The sequence below is a fragment of the Erpetoichthys calabaricus genome, chromosome 6 (assembly GCF_900747795.2).
Source record: "Erpetoichthys calabaricus chromosome 6, fErpCal1.3, whole genome shotgun sequence".
Classification (NCBI taxonomy): domain Eukaryota; kingdom Metazoa; phylum Chordata; class Cladistia; order Polypteriformes; family Polypteridae; genus Erpetoichthys; species Erpetoichthys calabaricus.
In genome coordinates this window covers 193,832,207-193,855,409 of record NC_041399.2, presented here as the reverse complement: position 1 = coordinate 193,855,409, position 23,203 = coordinate 193,832,207, and the positions used below count along the sequence as shown (strand labels likewise).

The 23,203-nt window shown below is 36.6% G+C and overlaps 1 protein-coding gene across 3 annotated transcripts in view; it reads right to left on the bottom strand.

Annotated features, from left to right (window-relative positions):
• LOC114653743 (DNA topoisomerase 1-like) overlaps positions 1 to 22,642 on the bottom strand; it is a 57,680-nt gene extending 35,038 nt beyond the window's left edge. The window contains exons 1-7 of one of the 3 annotated variants that reach the window (XM_028804236.2): positions 22,571 to 22,642; positions 18,306 to 18,445; positions 17,438 to 17,596; positions 16,168 to 16,243; positions 11,143 to 11,309; positions 9,038 to 9,110; positions 7,505 to 8,046 (exon numbers count right to left, since the gene is read on the bottom strand). In XM_028804236.2, coding sequence (XP_028660069.1) covers positions 7,505 to 8,046; positions 9,038 to 9,110; positions 11,143 to 11,309; positions 16,168 to 16,243; positions 17,438 to 17,596; positions 18,306 to 18,445; positions 22,571 to 22,624 — 1,211 coding nt within the window. In that variant the 5' untranslated portion in view covers positions 22,625 to 22,642. Of the gene's footprint in view, positions 1 to 1,597; positions 1,976 to 7,504; positions 8,047 to 9,037; positions 9,111 to 11,142; positions 11,310 to 16,167; positions 16,244 to 17,437; positions 17,597 to 18,305; positions 18,446 to 22,570 lie in introns of those variants that run through there. The other 2 variants (XM_028804239.2, XM_028804238.2) reach the window with 2 other exon arrangements.
• Between the last annotated feature and the right edge of the window lie 561 nt (positions 22,643 to 23,203).

The following is a 23,203-nucleotide window of genomic DNA, read 5'->3' as shown; positions in this document are numbered from 1 at the left end:
TAGCTGCACCAGGTCCCAATAACATTAGGTGCACAAAACAAAGAGCCATTAATGACCTATTTACACGATACCACAGGGCTGTATCCAGCAGTTTATCGAAAACAAATTCAGATAAAATAAGTCATTGTGTTTTGTTTGTCAAAAACCAAGGCTCAAATTAAAACTTTATTCGATAAAAATTTTTTTAAAGATCAACTATCCAGGGCAACATAAATATCATCCCCTCCCACAATTTTTTTTCTGAAGTTGCACTGCCTATACTTGATGCCAAATTTAAAAAGGTATCTTAAAGAAGTGTTGCTCAATGCAAAAACTGTTTTGTGGTTAAAAAAAAATGGAAGCACGCATAACCTTAAGATTTTATTATATTGATGAGAAAATTACACTTAAAAGGAGGTACTTAAAATGGCACTTTGAATCTGTCATGTAGCTTTCGTTACAGTATTTTTTCTCAAAAAAAGGGATACAACTGCTCAATGACCCAGTCCAAACCAGACTCGAGAACTGTGTTACCAGTTCGATATTTCTTGACCTTGCTATGTATTAATGTTGTTTACATACCTGTACAAAAGAACTTTCAAGGTGTGTTTACATCAACATTTTAATCTTGCATTGCTGCAATTTTAAATTTTATTAGGTACTTTGATTTTTACATATACATGCAACTTTTGTTATCTTAATACAGAAGAACCCAAATGTAACATTCTCATCTTTAATGTGTTTTCTACATTTTATATTTTTGAATAGTAAGTGGTGGTGTGACGGATTTTTTTTTTTTTTAGAAGTAACACATTTGTTTTGAGAAAAAAAAAAAAAAAAAAAACTAGGAATGTTTGTTGTATACTTTAATTTCATAATTATTGGAATATCAGTAAAAACAGAAACATTAATTGGTATATTTCTTTATTGTAAAAATAAAAAAACACTATTAAAAACAACATTTTTATTCTAATATACCATTGAACAATTTTACATTTACAGTTATTAAGCAAAATGAAGGCTCTACTATACTGTATGTATACCGAAAACAGTATACAAGTATGCAATTGGTAAGACAAGGTTCTGCTCTCACTGAGGCGCTGTTAACTGAAATATACATTCGCAATTATAATATGAGGTAATAATCGTCAGTTATTTTTGTTGTAATAGCGCACTCCCAAGGAAAAAATACTAAGCATCAACGGCTCCCTATCTATAACTTCGTTTTTATACCCCTTTTATTTTCGGACCGTGGCAGACCCCTTTATCCAAGACGACGTCCAAAGCAAGTTGTAATACTTAAAAGAATGATTAGAATGTCATGCATCATCAATGATTTTAAACCACATGCCTGGAACAAATTAACAACTATGCTTATAAAGATCTAAAGTCAATAATATTTTTAGCTAAAACAGGATGATACAAACAAAAACATTTTTCAAACACAATTAATTTGTATTCACTTTTGATAAAGTGCATTATTAATACATCCAACTTAGAAATCGGTTTCTGTAGTAACTACAGAACTACTAAATTGCACACCAAGGATAAATTATCATGGAAACAAGAATAATCACCTTCACCACTCTTAAGCAAATCAATATGGTAAGTAAAATACCTTTTGTGCCCAGAGATTGCATGGATGTTTTTTTTGTAAACAAATCGCTACCGTTCAATGTCGGAGCTGTCAGGTAGGGGAGCCTCCGAATGAACACATAACCTCATATAGCACCTCATTATAAAACATTCCCATTAATCGCACAACATTTTTACCGAAACTTCTCTGCACGTTTCTTCGGACTGCAGCATATTGCAGTGAGGTACGACAAATGCCGAAATGCTGACAGCATAGGGAAGGAGACTCTTATAACTTGACAAAAAACTGGGTGCCATGCCGCAGGGCTGCACACCATTCCAAAGAGCTCCGGTGAATTGCGAGTGCTGTCGCACGTGTCATTCTCACTTAGCACAAAACTTCCTGACCGGTGAAGTCAACTAACAGCAGGAAGCCGCCAGTGTTAAACCGCCCCCGTACGGCTGTTTCATTCCTCCCTACACAATACATTCCACAATGAATCGTTCCATTTACTTTGTATTGCAAGAAATCCTCTTTATCCCAAATCATTTCACATGGATAGGAAACTAGCACTGAAATAATGACCTGAAATCTATTAGCAAAGGGAAACTGGTGTTAATAGAGGTCACCGGGTGACTACCAAGCGAAAAAGCTCCTATAGGTTGCTGTGTATATTCTCTTCTGTGTGCATCAATACAATGAACGTAAGTGATTTAAAAAGGAAAATCAAGGGTAGTTTGAGAGATATGCGGTACCCGTACCTGATGGCAGTTCTCAAAGCCTACTGGGCATGGCCTGAGCAGCTCCACTGATGGCTGGGTGTTTGACTTCCTGACAAATAGGTCCCAGGCACGGAGAACTGGCAACAACTACTCCTCCACATTGTTCACCAACATCAGCATTCCACAAAGGATGTTGCCTCAGCCCACTGTTATACAGTCTGTTCACCTACAACAGTGTAGCGAAGCATGACAGTGACAGCATCAGCACATTTGCGGACAACACCACCATGACTGGAATAAGGGCAGTGACACTCCACTCCACATTAACGGCTCCACTGTCCTAACAGTTTGTAGTTTCAGGTCCCAGTGTGTCCACATCATTGACTGCCTTTTCGTGGTCTGTCAATACCACCTGCATCCTCAAAATGGCTTGGCAAAGATTCTTTTTCATGAAGAGGCTAAAGAGCTCTGGAGGGAGGACCAAAATACTGGTGAACTTCGAATACATCAGTTTTTAAAATCACAGGGTCTTGCCTTCCACAGCCAAATACCATCTATGACACCTGATGTCTGAGGAGGACTGAATCCATCATCTCTGAAGACAGAAATCCAGCTCATCCCGTTTTCAGTTTTAGTAAACTTACTGGAGTCTCACCAAAAGATCAACCCAATTCATGGACATCTTCTTCACCCAGACTAATCTTTCAGTAACCTGTTCTTACCTGCCGTGGACTGTACCCACAATTGCCTGTATATACTGCTCTACGCACCCATTCCACAAGCCCACGATCAAGGCAAAAGAATTTTACCATACTACTGCAATGTATGTAACAATAAAGATCTAATCTAATGTGATGTTACGTTGCCAGTCTTCTGTTCCATGATAATTAAGAATGTATTAAAACACATAAAACTCAATCTTATATGACAGAAAGCACAAATCACCTTAACTAGAGCACTCCTACCAGTTACAATACTGGACAAAAGAGCACCTAATTACAAATGTAGTAAGGGACCTGATTAAGGCCAGGAATGCATGCAGGTGAAGGAGGTATTTGAAAACAGCAGAGCCTTAACACCCAGACTTAGAAGAATGAACCGAAGGAGCAACAACATGTGCATCACCAGCTGGGCATAATCATCTGTGTGTGTATGTGCAGTATTCCCATGAAAGGCTACAAGAAGAAAAATGAGCTTCAGATTGAGAGAACATCACAGTTGCAAAAACCTCTTGACAAACTGCTGATTTTCAGAATCAGCTTTTATGGAAATCAGAGACTCAGGCTTGGAGGAATACCTGGGATTGCTAGACAGAGCTCTCGGAAAGAAGTCCCAGGAACCACTTGGAATTAAACACTCCGTGGTGCTGAAAGAATGTTTCCAGTCAGACAGCAAATGAGTATACAGTGTATTTGAGAAGAATACTGGTGACAAAAAGATGAGAGAGAAAGCAAGAGAGAATGAGATGGATTACTGGCGGTTGGTACCACAACTCATGGGCAGACAGGAAACAGAAGACCATGGTTAGAAAAGGCCAGTGTCTACATTTATATCTCTCTAAATTTTGTATTTTGGCTTGTGTTTTGTTTTTTCCCTCCAGACATTGTTGATAAATAGGTGATTTTCATATGAGACTTTGAACCCTTTGGCATTTAGTCTGAGTAGAAGACTGACAAAAGAATGCCCCCTACTAGTCACATGATTAATTTCTATAATGTGTACAACGACAGTGTGAATAAATAGGTTTCTATTTAAATGATATTTTTTCCTATTCCCTATGACAGTTGATGTAAGCCAGTAACTAGTCCTAAATATGATTTCAATTCCTTAAAAAAAGCACCTTAAAATGACAAATTTAGAGTTATCAGATTTTTTTTTTTTTTTTTTTTAATATGGTTAAGAAAATCAAAAGCTGCAAAAATACATTGGCTTTTTATAATACATGAACAAAACAGCACAGTGATGAGCACCTCTGCATCAAAGAACCCATCTTATGGGTTCAAACCCCAAAACTGGATTACATCTGTGTAGGCTTTTCATAGTTACTCTGGTTGTGTTGTGCACCCATAGCCTACAGGAGTAATGTTAGGCTAATCAGCAATTAAAAACTTGCTGTGTAATGATGGGTGTGTGTTTGATGGGGCTCTACAATAGACTGGTCCATCGTTCACAGTTGGTATATTGCCTTGTAACTGATGCTGTAGTAACAGGTTTTAGGCCCCATGACCCAGAGCTAGATCAAGCTTGTTTAAGTAATGTTATGTGAACAAAGTTAGTAGCTAATCTGATCCGTTTCATGTTGAAAAGTATGTACTGTAAGTCATAATTTTTCTTACAAATGTGTGTTTTCTGGTGTTACAATTCAAGTTGTTTGCCAACTAGTTAATGCACCCATTTCTAAAGCTGTTTTGACGTTGTACAAATGGTGGAGCAGTCACTGACTGTGGAAAGATCAATGATCACTCCTGTTCCCAAGAATAACTGACCAAGAGCAGACTTTTTCTTAGGAGACTGGGTTCCTTTAATGTGGGTAGTGGACATCCTTCACATATTTTCTGTGATGGCCTGTAACACCACTGGAAGAGAGGCCCACTGAATCAATAAGCTGATTAAAAATGCAGGCTCAGCTATGGGACACACTCTCTACACCCTAAAGGTAGTAGCGAAAGAGAGAATGAAAACAAAATTGGAGTGCCATTATGAACAACTAGCTGTTCTACCCATCTAAGATGGGTTAAAATCCATGTAATCAACATGGACCTCAGCGTATTCATCATTAATGTTTGTTGTGCAGCATTTATTAGAATGTATTTTGTAATGCACGTAGTACTAAATACACTGCATTTCCCAACAGATGGCATATCACAAACATTCACACTGCTTTTACGAATCCCATAACAAATGGCATATGACAGAGACATGGCCCTGGAGAGATATTCACATAGACATTTACCCTTTTATTAAAATGAAGGTAGCAAATCCCTCTTCTCTCTAAAACAAAGTACTTTCAAATTCAACCAATGAATTATTTAGCAGAAGTGTGTCAAGAAACATTGCTGGGGCTTTTTAATACCAACGGCAATACACCTGTAGAATACCTTACATGAGACTGCCACTGCCAAGTCAAAAGTTTTCTTTCCTTTTAATCTTCTTTCTTTTCAGTCATTCTGGTGTGTGTTCAGACCATAGTATGTGTATATTTATTTATTTTTAATGAGCTTCTGCAAAACGTTAAATTTTCCCCTGAGGAGAAAAAGTTACATCTCTATATTTATCTATCCATCTATTTAATGAGTATGTCATCTTTGACTAACAAATTAAAAAATGCTCATGATATAGCAGTAGTGGTATTTAAAAATCTGAGAAAGCTAAAACACTTAGGATAAAGATGAACATCAAGTGATTTTATGGCACTATAACATTCTTGGTGTAAATGTGAAGAAATTTAAACAAATTATTATAGACTACATACTTTAATTAATGGTGGGTTAATCAAGAGAGTAACATTAAAAAAATAAACATGAAACCAGGCATAATAGATAGATTGTTAAAAATTCTTAAGTGTATTCAAAACATAAGCAGAATTTAGCTGTAATGCAAATAATCAAAAAATTTTCAAAGTTAACATTAACTTAGCATTGGAATGTTGTTGCACATTTGAATGCTTCCGATATCATCCATATTACTAACTGAGAATGGTAAACCGGAAGGCATGGACGCAGGTACACGGTGATGGGACCATGAGACATAGTGCGCAGGTGCCTACAGCGCACGTCTCATAAACCGCAAGCGAAGTCTGAGCCACCGCGAACGAAGGAGTCACGGCCCAAAAACGAAAGAGCTCAACTAACGTGAATGAGAAATGAGGCAACAACGCGCCCATAGCTAACGACTAACGACACAGCCACACAAAAAAAAGAGGATTCTGCGCTGCACCCCAGAGTCGAACGGAAGAGGCTACGGAGGCCCCACAGGTCCACAAAGATAGTACGGAAGGCACGTGAAAGTACGAAAGGCGCATGCGCCTACAACGCGCTACTGAACTAAACGTCCACACTACACAGCATGGTCCGGGTAATGAGAATAAACGAACTCTCCGTATTAAACGTACGACATCCTCACACGTCCAAACCATATAGCATATGTGAATTACATTACAGTGATGCATTATTAACAGTACAACCACAGAAAACGCTCCGTATTAACTAAGTGCAATTATCCATATTACTATCGGTAGACAACGGATAACTAATGGAGTCACGGTCACGGCTCCAGCTCCAAAACTAAACTTTTCAACTAACGGACATACAGAAACGAGCCCGCCTGAATACAATTAATGAAGACAGGCGCCTACAACGCGCCTCTCAAACAGCAGAGGCAATAGATAAACGGCAAAGAAAGGAACGACAAACAGCCACTAAACAATTCCGCCAATTAGCGGACAACGCATTCTGTAATGCGTCCACCATTAATGAACATTCATTAGGATTAATGAATATCATTTGCTGTCATTGTCATTCACTTAACTTCCCTGAAGAAACAACTGGCAATACAACTAATGAGTTTACACGTTGTTGTCAAAGGGTTCAGGTTAGACTGCCTCCTTTAGATGAATATCCTGAATATCTACGGATGTTTCTAACTAAAAATGTACCCGAACGTAAAAACATTATGGACTGCATTAGATCCTACAATAGTTCATTTGCTTTTGCATCTACCGGGATAGATATCAGGCCACCAGCTGGCAATGGCCCATACTGCTTTCGTGTATGTGGACAAATATTACATCGGATTGGAACAGTGCACCCTGAACCAAATCACGAACGCAAATATGCACAGATCTACGTGTTAGATCCAGATGACGCAATCTATCAACGATTTTACTACAAATGTTGTGTATAAAGAAGTACTCCAATAGATCCTTCTAATGTGCCATGCTATGGGTTCTTTACTTCCTTTGTTCGTCATCTACACCTTTACACTCCAATATATCTCATACATTCATCAATGTATTTCGGGTTACCCAACCCCGGGGGTAGGCGAGCGAAGCGAGCAGGGGGCGGAGCCCCCTTGTTTTAAAATAAAGTGAAAGTCTGACTTGAAAAGTGCAGGATCCCTGAACAAGACTGTATAACAAGAAAATGATCCCTGACTAAGTTTGCATAACTTGGCTCATCAATCCATGAACTCAAGTCTTTGACCTTATAGTGTCATTCAGTAAACTCACCACTTCCATTTATCATCCTCCTGTTTATTCTTTTCATCTTCTTTTAGGACAGTCTGTTTGTCATCCTTTTCATTCTTTATTATCTTTTTTTGTGTCGATGTATCTCCAGTGTGTTTTCTCTTTCTGTTATAGGTTTCCTCCCTTTCTTTTGTACTCCCTGATTCTGATCGGTGTGACTTACTCTTATGTTGTTTTTTCCTCTCATTGCTGTTCTTTTTGAGCTCTTTATCTCTATGATGCACATCCTTTGCCTTTTCAAGGTGCCGGCTCACTTTCTTGTCCTCTTTGGACCTTTTCTCTGATTTTTCTTTTTTAAAGTCTTTATCTATTTCATTGGTTTCATCTTCCTTTTTCACTCTTTCTCCATGTTCACCCATGGCTATTCTTTCCGTTGACCTCTTTTCATTATATTCTGCTGTGTCCATTGCTTCGGTGTCATCAGGCTCTTCTTTCACACTGTCTTCCTCTTTCAGATGGCTGTCTGAAGTACTCTTTAAATTTTCAGTTTTTTTCTTGTCTTCTGTGTCACTTGCTTTTAGGCTCTACAATTAAAAATAAAAATGCATTCCCTAAGCCGATCACAAAATGGAATAAAGGCAGCTGACCTCACATTAAAAAAAAAAAAAACACTTTACACTACTTTAAGATGAAAAAAGAATAAATAGGGTTTACTCATGTGTAGTGAAAATCTTACTTGAATGTGGAACAGTTGGCAATTATGCTTTAAACAGTAATAAACTATTCCATGCAAGAAATTATAGAAATGAGAAGACCAGGAATCAAACCCCAGTGAGATGGCTGTCTGAAGTACTCTTAATCAAACCCCAGTGAAACAGTGTTCTATGTGATAAGCAAGCACCAACTCAGCTGTCTGAAGAAGGAGTGTTCAAGGTTACAAGAAATTTGTATCTATAAAAAAAACCCTGGTGTAGACCCCCTTCACTAATACAGTTACCCAGGCAGGAACCATTTGTAGAACATTCTTGCTTATTGACCTTGGGTTGCTTGCTATTTCATGGAATCATATGGATTTCATGTAAACAAACACCTGAGGTTCACAAGAAGAAAGGACTATACCACTAATCTAGATTTTCTTTTATAATGTTCATATACTTTGTGTACCTCACACAAAGTGTGCCCTTCACTGACCTCTATCTCTTGCATGTATACACACAGCATGCTTTAAAATAACTTTTGCTAACAACAAAAACATTCCTTTTGGGTATGAAATGGCATTACAGTCCACATTCGCATACATGTTCCTTAATCAATATTAAGTCAGCAGAGGCAATTCTCATCTTTATTTACATAGACATAGTATATTTTTATATTTGCACGGAAGGATTAGGAAGAGAATGTAATTCTTTAATGACAACCTGTTCTGTTAATTTCATAATTTTCTTTTCATTCATAACCACTAATATTCAAAATGAAATGAAATCTTTATATGCTATGACAAATGCTAAAGAAAATACATTTAACAATTCCTGTTATCTGGAATCCTAGTAAGTAAAAAAAAATAATAATTAGTACCTTGTGTTGGTCTCTACTGCTGTGTGTCCTGTCATCGTCTGATGATTTGTGCTTTTTAAAATTTTTTTCTGAGCTGCTTAGAAAGAAAACAAAAAAGAATTTTGCTTTATGAAGTCCACAGATGATAACCAAGTTGTTTCTTAGAATTAACTTTCAGTCTGGTTGAGTTTTCCTTTGGACTGCTGCAGTCTGTTCTTATCACCATCAAGTACCTAAGCATTTGTTACATTGCTAGTTTACCATCTAGCCACATTGGACACATTTTAGTGCAATTTTTTTTGTACTGAAATTCTTTCCATGTTACCAAATACCTTTGCATTTTTTGTTAAAACAAATCACAAGTCTTATGTGTATATTGATTTTTATTAGAAGCCTTTGGTAACAATAACATACTGCAATGGATTGATAACCCATTTAGGGATGGTTTTCAGCTTGCTTCCTATGTGGACTTAATTATGGAAAAAGTAAATTCAGAACACAGAAGAATGGTTATACAATATATATATATATATATATATATATATATATATATATATATTGTATAACCAATATATATATATATATATATATATATATAAATAAACATACTGTAGTTTTGGAGAATACATTTAAAAAAAAATTAGAATTATTTTTTCCCCGCCGTTTACATTTCTTTTAGTTCTTATACTAGCATTTATAGATTTTATTGTTGCTTCTACATTTCCATACTTCTGAACCTTCCTTTTTTATATTTCTTCCATCTGTCCATTCAGACACTTATTGCATTTCAAGATATAAGGAGAGAAAACCTTCCCCAGCATCCTTGTGTGCAAGGTAACAGCCAAACCTGGCTGGGATGATATTTCACTCTAAGGTACATTCATGCACATACCTACACTTCCTTATCATGAGCGAATTTATACTTACGAATCAATCTGACAGTTTTGTTTTGTTTCATTTTTGTTGTGGGAAGAAACTAAGGCACCTAAGAAAATACCCACACAAAAACGGGGTTAAAATGTTCAAACTCTGCCCTGAGAGAAACTTGGCTTAGAATTAATCCTAAACGTGCAGAGGTAATTGCTAAAATGCCATACAATCTAGCATATAACTATTTTTTTTTAATCCTATCATTGGTTTGTAACAAGGACAGATATATATATATATATATATATATATATATATATATATATATATATACACACACACACACACACTGTATATATATATATATTTTTTTTTTTACAGTTATATAAAACCAGGACTGTTTAGGTATGTACGGCTTGGTACTAGCAGAGGTAGTACTCTTATTCTACTGTACTGCTTCCTCTTCTCTGAAGAAGTGGTGTAAGGTTTTGGAGGATTGCTGAGAGCATGTGCTCTTCTGGGGAGCAGTAGAAATGGTGGGATTGAAGCACAGAGTATGTTATTGCTGAAGAGCAATAACAAATCTAGCCATCAGAGTAGAGTAATAATCTACTACTCACTCAATATCCCCAAAAGTCATGATTCATAGTGGTAATAAAAAAAAAAAAAAAAAAAAAGATTGCAGTTAGATGAGAACTTTATTAATGCCAGTGCTTCTGAAGCTGTAAATAAAAATGTATATTAAAATTTAAGGAATGTGACTACCAACTGAGATACTGCAAAAATGTAATGCAGATTATAATTTCCATTACAAGAGAAATCCTATTTACTGTATCCTTTCCAATAACCCTGTACAGCCATTTCAATCATTTGTATATTGCTTCTTAATAATTACAAACAACTATTAACATATAATAAAAGTTATACACAAAAAAAGGAAATTTTAATTTGAACCCCTACTACAGGTAAATGCTCATGATACAGCAGTAGCAGGTTATCATAAAAAAAAAAAAAAAAAAAAAATGAATAACTTTTTAGTAAATTAGGAAATTTATATTACCCTTCGGCTTCTTCCAGTCTTTGTTTTGATGTAAGTTGATAGCTACATCCAGGCTCCATCTTACTGAAGTGTACAAGAGGACTGTAGCTTAACAGCAGACTAACAGTTAACATATTCCAGATTTCACACTGCATTCACTGCTATGTTAGTAAATTGTGCTAAACACAAAACTACTCAAACAGTCTTGGGCATCACACACCTTCTATTATTAGATCTATGCTCCTTAAGTGGCAGTACATCTGTGGCATTATCCTCTCGTTTCATAGCATTTGGATGCTTTCTGTGGTCTGGAAGTTCTTCAGTTTCCACCAGTGCCTTTTCACTTTTTGGATGTTTGTCCTTTTTGGTCCTACTATCACCGTTTTTCTGTAACAAAGCCAAATTTCTCCACTAAGAACAAAATACCGAAATAAAATTGAAACTGCATTATGATAAGCAGTGTTATTTACACAGACATGAGCACACTTCACATTTCCTTCTTAGAATGTGTTTTGTGTAAAACTCCAAATAGAACAAAGCATATCATATGTATGCTTTTCAAGGGTGTACAATCATGTTCAAGGATGATTTTACTTCCAAGATATCTTTGACTGATTCTGGAGACTCTACCAGTACACATCCTGTTGTTAAACAAATAAGTAATAAATTTTAAACTATTTAATTAAATGTGCATTTCAGGAACACTGTACTTCTTCTCTGAAGTACTTAAAAATAGGCAAATTATATATTAAATTGTTTACTAATGTTTTTTTTATTCACTTTGCCTCATAGTTATTTTAAATTAAAAAATGAAACCTCTGAAAAAGGCACCCCCACTAGAAAAATGAACTATTCTGTAAATCACATGACCTTTACCTCGTGAGAGTACATTATCAAGAGGTGAGGAGTCTTTAAACCTATGGTTGTACATGTATAGAATTTTTACACTTTTAACATGTTTCAGATGTATAATTCTCTTAAATTTTTGTGTATAACTGTTTTGTTGTTAGACCTCTCTGCTGCTAACAGTATATAAGAAACAATTCTGCAATGCTTCTAGCTTTATTTTTTAATAAGCAAAGCAATACAATTCTGACAAAACAGAAGAGAAAAATAAACACTAACAAAACAGACACACACAAACAGCTTTAAATAACATTCTCAAATCTGCTTATTTCAATTCAAGGTTGTGGGCTGACCACAGCATATTAAAAGATGATGTAATTAGATTGAAATCTGGCAACTATGCAGGGCATTGTAATAACCTGAAGTTATTTTAAAGTTGATGAAAGCAGCTTTAGACATTGCATAATGTGTAGCATGGTGTTTAATCTTGCTGGAAGTATCCATGCCATAAAAAGAATGTGCATGGTCAGCAACAATGCCTAGGTAGGTTGTGGTGTTCAAATGATGCTCAGTTTGTATTAATAGCTCCAATATTGCCAAGAAAGGATTCTCCAAACCATTACACTTCAATAACCACTCCATACTAATTATTACAGACCAGTAACACTTCTGAGGGTCTGGTCCTGGACTATAGGAGTCCCCTTGTGATAGATCACCTGGACTCACTGCAGTTTGCCTATCAAACAAGGATTAGAGTGGAGAATGCAATTATCTGTCTGCTCCACAAGGCTTATTCTCATGTGGACAAAGCTGGCAGCAATGTGAAGATTATTTAATTTCTCCCATGCCTTCAATACCATCCAGCCAACCGTGTTAAGGGGTAAGTTCAGAGACACGCAGTTGGATAAAACTATAGTGTCCTGGATAACATTAGATTCAATAAACTTTAATAATCCCAAGAGGAGATTCCGAATTTATAAGGGACTATTTGCCCAACAGTCTGCAGTTTATGAGATTCAAGGACTGTGTTTCTGATATGGATGTGAGCAACACTAGAGCGCTACAAAGAACAGACCTGTCTCATTTTCTCTTCACTCTATACACCTGAGACTCTAACATATAAACACCAGGTCATTTCACTTGCAGAAATTCTTAAAGACAATTCTGCAGTTATGGGGTGTATTGAGAACGGGGATGAGACAGGAGGAGAACTTGGTTTCTTTGTGCTGAAAGAATTGTCTGCAACTTAACATTAGAAAGACCAAGGAACTGGTTACTGACTTTCACTACAGCAAATAGCCTCTACGCCTGGTCACTATTCAGGGAGTGGATATAGAAGTCTTGCACTCCTACAAGTACTTGAGGGTCTACATCTATGACTGGTTGGACTGATCTCATAATACATAGGAACTATATATGAAGGGGTACAGCAGACTTTATTTCTTAGGAGACTGCTTTCCTTTAAGGTGGATAATGACATCCTTCACATCTATAACTCTGATGTCCAGTGTGATTTTCTATGCTGTGTTGCGATTGGCTTCCAGAGATGCTCACTGAATCAACAAGCTAATTAATCTGGTGAGATGGTGTTCAGTGAACAACCTGTCCCTCAACACAGAGAAGACCATGGGGCTCATCATTAATTTCAGACGATTACATGATGAGGATTATGCTACAATTTTTATTAATGGGGAAAAGGTATAGTGTGTGTCAAACTTTAGATTACTGAGGATATGTATTTCCAGAAGCCTTTCATGGTCAGCTAATACCATTAAAACAAAACTGAGTGTCATTGTAAACAATGTTGCACAACCTCTCTCTGACATACTACTACTTTAATTCAAATTACACCAACTGCAATACACCTGCATAATGCCTCACTGTGACTATGACTGAAAAGTCATAAGTTTTCTTTCGTTTTAGTCATTCTGGTGTGCGAGTATATTTATTTACTGAGTTTTTGTGAAATGTCCAATTGTCATGTCACTTTGGGAAATACAAAATTCTGTCTATACTACTGATGCAAGGTAGAAGAGGTGCACACATTCCTGCTGATTACGCTAAACTCTTACCCTAAATCTGCTTGTTGTAGGGGAAATAGAGATGTATCGGAACAGATAACAGACCACCTATCCAGTTTTGTACATCACAAGATTATTGTAAGTTCACCTTCCTGTGCGTGTTCATCTACCCAGTGTGGCCTTCTGCTGCTGTAGCCCATTCAATTCGGGATCTGAAACACTTTGCATTCAGTGAGACCCTTTTACCCCTCTACAGACCACTATTTTAAACAGCTGTTATTTAAGTATTTGCAACATTCCCGAATGGGTCTAGCTATTGTCCCCTGGCTGCTGTTAATACTCGGGTGATTTTTGTTTACTGTAATATTCTTTATCTACAATATATAAAAATTTGGTTGAAGGCAGCTTTTTCTTGAACTTTGACAACACTGGTACCCACAATCATACTATGATCAAAGTTGATTTCATTAAACATCTTAACACATTCTTATGTGCAGTCAAACAACAAACACTGTAAACCTCAACCTCATCTGCATGTTACAGTAAATATGAGTGGCAGCTACAAGACTGCCTGTTTGGTAGAGCAAGTTATCTGTGGTAACAAGCATATGCATCCAAAAAAGAACTAATATTATGAATGTATATTACTGTAAATATATAAAAAATACATTTGCCATTCTTTTAAACTTAATGTTCAGAAATTAAATGATATTATTATTCTAAAAAGTTTTGTCACAAAATTATTTTGAATTTAAAACAATATCAGGAGTAACTTGTTTGTGTTACTGGGCATAGACAATGCATAATTTCAACAATAATTTCTCTTTGTTAGAAAAGTTTTAGAATACATTGAGAGAGAAGACAGATAGGTATTGTTCTGTACAAAAAAGGTGAAGTGAACAACATGTAGTGATAACAGTCAAAATTATTAAAACAATTCTAGGTTTTCTTATAGAGCCTGTTCAGCTGTCTTTTAAGTGGACCATGCCTCCAGGCATCCCAGAGGAAACTTAAACTGAGTAATAGGTACTTATTTTGCAAACAGATCTGTATATGATAATTTATGTTTTTATGTCCAAGTTATCAGCATGGCCAAATTTTGAAAAACTTTGTTTATAGAACTATCTGTGAAGCACTGATATGAAAGCACAAGTCTGCAGAATTCTAGAAATATGACCTTCAGTTCTACCATTGTTAAAAAAAAAAAAAAAAAAAAAAAAAAAAACTTAAAAATAAACCGGGCGGCACGGTGGCGCAGTGGGTAGCGCTGCTGCCTCGCAGTTGGGAGACCTGGGGACCCGGGTTCGCTTCCTGGGCCCTCCCTGCGTGGAGTTTGCATGTTCTCCCCGTGTCTGCGTGGGTTTCCTCCGGGCGCTCCGGTTTCCTCCCACAGTCCAAAGACATGCTGGTTAGGTGGATTGGCGATTCTACATTGGCCCTAGTGTGTGCTTGGTGTGTGGGTGTGTTTGTGTGTGTCCTGCGGTGGGTTGGCACCCTGCCCAGGATTGGTTCCTGCCTTGTGCCCTGTGTTGGCTGGGATTGGCTCCAGCAGACCCCCGTGACCCTGTGTTCGGATTCAGCGGGTTGGAAAATGGATGGATGGATGGATAAAAATAAACCATAAAATGTATATTTTTACTAAGGACTGCCATTATTGCTCTTTCTTGCACTCTACAAGAATTTATGATTTCTACAGTGTGTAGTATGTGTATCACTTAACCCAGGGGTCCTCAATCACAGTCCTGGAGGGCCGCAGTATCTGCAGGTTTTTGCTCCAACCCAATTGCTTAATAAGAAGCATTTATTGCTCAAGTAACTCTTCTGCTTCACTTTAGTTGTCTCCCATCGTTAAGATTTTGAACCCTTATTGCTTATTTTAGTCTTAAACAGCTGTATTCTTGGTTTTTAATTGCTCCTAATTAGCAATAACTTACAAATGACAAAAGAGACCATCATTTCTCCATTTAGCTTGTTACCATTTACACCTGTGTGTATGTATCATGCACTATTGGGTTTAATTAAATACTTGGAAGGAAAGTGAAGAGAAAAAACTGAAGGACTGAGAATTACTCATCCATTTTAGCCATCAAATCAATTGGATGATATTCTTAGAAAGGGGAAGAAAATCAAGGATATGAGAATGACCTGACATAGCCGAGTTAAAGCACTAACAAGCCATGAAATTAAACTAAACTATTGGCAAGTATTGCTTTCTAATTAAGCAAGTGGATTAGAACAAAAACCTGCAGCCACTGCGGCCCTCCAGGACTGATTGAAGACCCCTGACTTAACCTATACAAAATAAAAAAATGAACACATTTTATTTTCCTATTAAACGTAATCCTGAAAGCAACTCATAAGATGGTCTGAACGGGCACCTTGTTATGTCGCTCTTTCCTATCATGCAAATTCTTGTCATGGTGAGTTTTCTGCTTTTTAGACCTGTGCGGAGATCTGAAACGAAAAGGGTGACGTTACATTACATAAAATCAAAATGTATTTCAGCATCTATTTTAAGATACCATTTTATGTGCACTGAGATATGAATTTCCAGATCTCAAAATAACTTCCCCAGCATTTCACATTATTTGAAAGTTAGAGATATTTTGAGGTAATATCCTATACATTTAAAGTTCTCAAATGCATATCAAGATATTTTAAATGACAGGAAATCCCACTGAAAACACAGAAAATGTTATTGGAAGTCATTCTGAGATATCACAAATTACATTTCAGGTACTGAATTTCATAATGTACACAAAGCATTTCAGGCATGTTAAAACAACTGCCTGCATTTATTTTCAGGTATCTATCATTCATTTTAAAATATCTTAAATACACTTTGAGATGTTACTTTAGTTAGCCATATTCTTGTTATCAATTAACATTATATATTAATTTATTAGGCTGGTCCAAAAAAAAAAAATCAGATTCAAGTTATCAACAAGGTGATTTTTATTCTTTGACAAACACAAAAAAAATTAATGAAAATAACATTTAGAGGTCACTCTGTTTGGCCGCATTTATGTTATTTAAACTGAGCCGCAGGCACCTGTTCCACACCTGTAGGTCTACAACATTAGCACCGTTTTTGATGGAAGTTGGAACATTCTTGCGATAGTTTGCAGAAGAATAAACGGTTTCTGTTCTTCATCATTTGTCAGTATGTCATTGTACTTTTCGATGAGACATATTCCTCTTTCATATGCATTGTTCACTGCCAACATGTGTGCCAACAGTAGAAACTCCAACTTACTACTAAAATGTTCTAGAAGCTCTTACTTCATAGTATAAAGGTTCCACAAACTTCCACTTACTACTAGAATGTTCTCGGTTTCAGTTTTTTTTTGTTTTTTTTTTTAAATTGTATACTAATCAATTATTCAGTTAATAACTCCATACTACGCATGTACTAACTATACTAGTAAAATGTTCAGAATGGAATGACCTCTAAATGTTTCACAATCAGGACAAAATTTCACAGGTAAGCAAGCTATCCCCAAATGTATAAAAAAAGCCTTGTAAAGAAATGAAACAATACAAACTATCAACTCTTTGCATTGGCTGCATGCCATCCTAATATACTGTATATGTACACACAGAGATCGTCAGTGTTGTTCTACTAACACCCAGGCCACCTAGCAGTACCTGTTGGTGTCCTTTTCTCTGTGACGTTTCATCAATTCACTCCTCTCATTTAAATGATCATGTTGTTTAAGGTCAAAAGTAAAGTTACTGTTTACATCATGGGATAGACTGTCAGAACCCACAGAATTGCATTTCTCATCCAAACATGTTAACTGCAAACTTAAAAAGAAAAAAGGTGATTATTAAATTTACATCAAAACAATAAACCTGTCATAACATAATGAAACATTCAGGTAATGTCATCCTACATTTTCATCAAGAATTCATAACATTATTCAAAAGCAATTTAAGTTACTAATATTCTTTTTTTCCCTCCTAAAAGTTATACTACGGTTATGGAATAAATGTCATCATTTTGATAGATCTTTTAGGTTGCAAAGCTGTCCCTCCCTCTTCTTGGTTATTATCTGCCTAGGCTTTGCTGCCAAACCCAATGAACTCATAATATCTCATAATGTCTGCATACAATGATAAAATAACCCTCATATTGGAAAAATATTACAAAAATCATATGCTGGAAGGTTTACTTCTTTGCAAAATGTAAAGAAAAAAATACACAAACTTTATAAAACATCACTTTAGCACATATATTAAGATATTTATTTTAATCAGATTAGATAAACTTTATTAATCCCAAAAGGAAATTCACAATATAAAATCTAGAGAAATAAAAAGGCATTATATACAAAATGTATGAATATACATTTTTAGATTATTGCTCTTCTTCAGAGGCTGTGAACCTCACTCACACCATATTGTTTTTTTTAGAAAACTTGCACATTAAAACTGTTTTACATTTCTGTGTGAACTGCATCACGGATATGTAAAGTATATGTTCTAATTTTATGTTAATCCAAAACATACGTACCATCCATTTTCTACCAGTTGTTCCTTAATTTTCATCCTTGTAATATCCTCTTTTTTGTTGATTTTTCCTTTAACAGCATTGGCCAGGGCTTCATTTCTCTCTCGATCTCTCTCTCCATCTTTACTTGTTTTTTCCTTTTCCTTGAACAAAATTGCACTTGCTGACTAAGTGATTATATATTGTAGATATAAAATTATAATATATTAAAATTGGAAACTTTTCTATCAGGAATGTATTGACTTTTTTTAGGGGTGCTCATATGGTAGAAGGATTCAGCATTTTATTTCTGGAGCGTATTGTAAATTAGAAGCATTTCAGAGCATTTTACTATTTTTTTTTTCTATTGTTACATTTTAGCTTTCTACTTTTCATCAACTGGAAATGATAAAGAACATCAGATTTCTAGAACAAATACAGAACAAAATAACCTACAAGTTAAATTAAACCTAGTTATATTCTTGACATAATCATTCCACAGTGTGGCCATCATTTTTATTTTAATTTTATAATGTAAAACCAACTAATATCTAATTTATTACAATTAATATCCATATTACTAACTGAGAATGCTAAACCGGATGGACGCAGGGACATCCGGCCATGGGCCGTAGCCGCAAAAAGACGTACTGCGCAGGCGCCCCAAGAAATGAGCAAAAAGACGTACTGCGCAGGCGCCCCAAGAAATGAGGCGCCACGAGAGGCGGCCGCGACCACAGAAAAAAGGAGTGAGCACAGAAAAAAGGAGTCAAACGCAGGCGACGCACACAGCGCCGCACGAAACCAGCACACACAAAAAAAGAAGCCGCTCGCGCCCACCTGCAAGCACCCACCCCCCCTACAAGCACCGGACGGGACACACACAAAGAGGACGATTCAACAAGCCCCTGGCACACAAAAAAAAAAAAAAGAACCCAAAACCACCCCGCCCACCCTACAAGCAAGGGACGGGACACACACAAAGAGGAGGATTCAACAAGCCCCTGGCACACCAATCCTCCCCCCCCCCCCAACGCCGGAAAAGCACACAGCGCCGCACGAATCCCATTGCACACGAAACGGGACCCACACAAAGAGGAGGATTTAACAAGCTCCTAACGCACCAAAAAAAAGAAGCCGTCACCGCCACGCCAAGCCCATTAGAGACGAGACATGGCACACGAAACGTTCACAACATAGACGAATCAGACCCACAAACACACTAACATCAATAAGAAGTCACACCCAAAGCCCCATTTCTAGAGGAACCGTCCATATTAAACATACGTCATCTCAACACCTTCACACTATGCAGCATAGGTGGATCTCCTTACAATAAACCACTATTAACCGTTCAACTGCAGAAAAGGCTCCATATTAACAGTGAGTGCAATCCTCCTTATTACTTATCCATATTTCGCACGCTGAGGAACAAACAAGTCATGAATACACGCTCACGGGTACAAAACGATTCGGCTCGGATAACGGGACCAAACACACGAACCCGCATGAAACAACAAAATACACGGCGGCGCATACAACGCGCTTCTGAAACTCCGGGAGAAAAAATGTCTCGGCTCCAAAAACGCAAAGCTCAACTAACCCCGTTACAGAGACGTGCCCAAATGGACAGACACAATGAACGTGGACGCATACAGCGCGCGTCTCAAAGTGCTGCATCGAAACAGGCACGAGTTCAAACCGAAAGACCTCGCGTCTCAGACATACAAAAACTGGAGCGAAGAGACAGCATAAATGAACGCAGACGTCTACAACGCGCATATGAACTGCCAGAAAACAAGCAACCAAGGCTCCAAAAACAGAAAGCTCAACTGACCGACATACAAAAACGGACAAGGCTCGATACAACCAATGCACGACGTAGACTGAAACGGACTTTTCGCACAGCACAGGCGAATCAATTACACCTCCAAAATAGCACGTCCCAAATACTGGACATGCAACAACGCGCCTCTCAAACGCCACAAGCAAAACCTGCCGTCGCGGACATCAACGCCAGACACCTGCTAAACGCTTGCGCCACTTGGCTGACAACGCGTTCAATAATGAGTGCACTATTGAGGAAAATTCATTGGGATTAATGAATGTCATTTGCAATCATTGTCATTCACTTAACTTCCCTGTTTCGGCAATACAAATAATGAATTTACACGTTGTTGTCAAAAGGGTCAGATTAGACTGCCTCCTTTACATTCATATCCTGAATATCTACAGAAGCTTCTAACTAACGATGTGCCTGAAAGTAAAAACTTTATGAACTGTATTAGATCCTACAATAGTTCATTTGCTTTTGCATCTACCGGAGTACATATCAGGCCACCAAAAGGCAATGGCCCATACTGCTTTCGCATATGTGGACAAATATGACATCCGTCTTGCGAAACTGTTAATTATTGATGAATGTACAATGGCATCCAGTCACTTACTCAACACCATTAATAAACTTCTACAAATGTTGATGAATAACAATATTCCCTTTGGAGGAAAAGTACTTTTATTAGGAGGTGATTTTAGACAATGCTTGGCTATTGTTCCACATGCCATGCGCTCAGCTATTGTTCAGTCCACCTTAAAATACATCTGCGACGACTTAGTTACAGAGATATTTGGAACAGCAATCTAATTGGACCAAATACCCCTTTTAACACAACGCACTATATTATTTCCAAAAAATATTAATGTTGATCACATTAATAACCAGGTCATTTCATTACTTCCTGGAGAGGCACGGCTCTTTCTAAGCTCTGACAAAGTTGACTCTGATGACGACAATGAACATCTGAATTTCCCCTTAGAATATTTGAACACTATTAACCCGGCCGGATTACCACAACACAATCTTAGCCTTAAAAACGGAACAATAATCATGCTATTAAGAAACCTTAACACTAAACAGGGTTTATGCAATGGCACACGTTTAGTCGTCAACACCATGACACACGATGTTATTCAAGCAACAGTTCTTACAGGATCACATGCTAACAATACTGTTCTCATTCCTAGAATTGACCTTACGAGTTCTGACCTAGAATTACCTTTTACATTGAGACACCGACAGTTCCCCATTAAACCTGCATTTGCCATGACCATCAACAAATCACAAGGACAAACCATGGACAAGGTTGGCATCTACCTCTCTGAGCCCGTTTTTGGACATGGACAACTTTATGTTGCCTTCTCACGTGTTCGACGTTCATCTGACATTAAAGTTAAAGTTATAAATGCTCCATGCCAAGGAAGACTCATTCAAGGACAGGACACCATCTTTACTACTAATGTTGTGTACAAAGAAATATTCCAATAAACCATTACTCTGTGCCAAACACTGTATTTTTTGCTTTCTATATGCATCATCCACACTATTCTATATCTCATTCATACATCTCACTCTTTGTCATGCCCCAACGCCAGGGGTTGGCGAGCGAAGCGAGCAGGGGGCGGAGCCCTCTAGTCTAACAGAACGTTTTGAACATGATTAATATTCTGAGTAGTAATATGTCTTACAATATACAATAAATAAATTCTGCATTAAGTACTTACAATGGCCTTACTCTCTTCCTCAAATTGTAGCTTTACTAGAAAAGATGTGTTGAAGTATTCAATGTATTTTCATGTAAACAAATATCAGTATTGGTAATAAAATTTATTTGCTGTTTTTGACAACTGTAGTTATAAATTAATACTAAAAGTCATCTATAGTGGTAAATAACTAAAGATCAAGCACCAAAAATTATTATTAAACACATGAAATAATATCTTTGTTAGCAAATTTTAATAATGGACTATCTTCAGGGTAACTAGCTAGCAACAACAGGGTATTTTCTTTAAAACATGACTTTTTTTGCTTGAAAACATTGCAAACTCAAAAATATTCATTTATTTTCCAACGATGCAGCTACAGCTGCTTCAGTTTTATTAAAAATTACATGCCACCTACTTTCTTCATCACTTTGTCAACCTAATCATTCCACAGCAAAATTTGCTATCTACAAGTATTTACTTTACTTTTCAAAAATAACACAACCTGTATAGTTTTTTTTATACTAATGCATATTTATATTTAATTAAACATAATTTTCTTTGAACACACCAATCTGTACTTCAGTTCAAATAATACAAGTCTTTATTTGTAAATTCTCTTTGATTATACATTTTAACAATACTGTTAACATTAAAAAATAAAGTAAGAATTCAATATATATTAAATACAGAATCTAGACACAGAATAACTAAGAGTAACACACAGACTATGGATGGCACATGTCTACCTTGTCTTGTACACATTTGCTGCTACACAAAGCTTCCTCCTCTTCTGCTTTCATTGCTATATTTTTATGCTGTGATCTGAAATAAAAGTACAGTAAAAACATAATAGTGTAACATGAGATTTGTGGAAAAAATAGATCCGATTACCACTAACCAGAAGGTATGAAACAAATGTTCTTCATATATAAATATGAAAATTTTGAATCAACGATAAGCCAGCAAACCACACTACGTACACAGTACATACGCAGTAGATGGTAGTTGAGTCTTTTTTGATATTCTAACAAGATTCAACAATCATGAACAAAACACATTTTTGCCAGTTTTCTTAATATTAGGACACCCCTGACGCAGCAAAACTAAAAACAGAGAAATTAAAGTGGCCTGGCCACTAATAAAATCTAAAAATTCCTTATAATTATAAATGCCCCTTTCGAGTCACTGTCCCTTCTGTTGGATTAAGTGGATTCTTGAAATTAATGTCATATTCCAGTACATTAAAAAGATGGCAACAGGGAACTCTTGCTCATTCATTCATTCATTCATTCATGGCTAACCTCCTGAGGCTATTCAGTGCGATGTTTAATAACAAACAAAGATTAAAAAAACGATTGAACTTTTTGACCCTTGCAGAC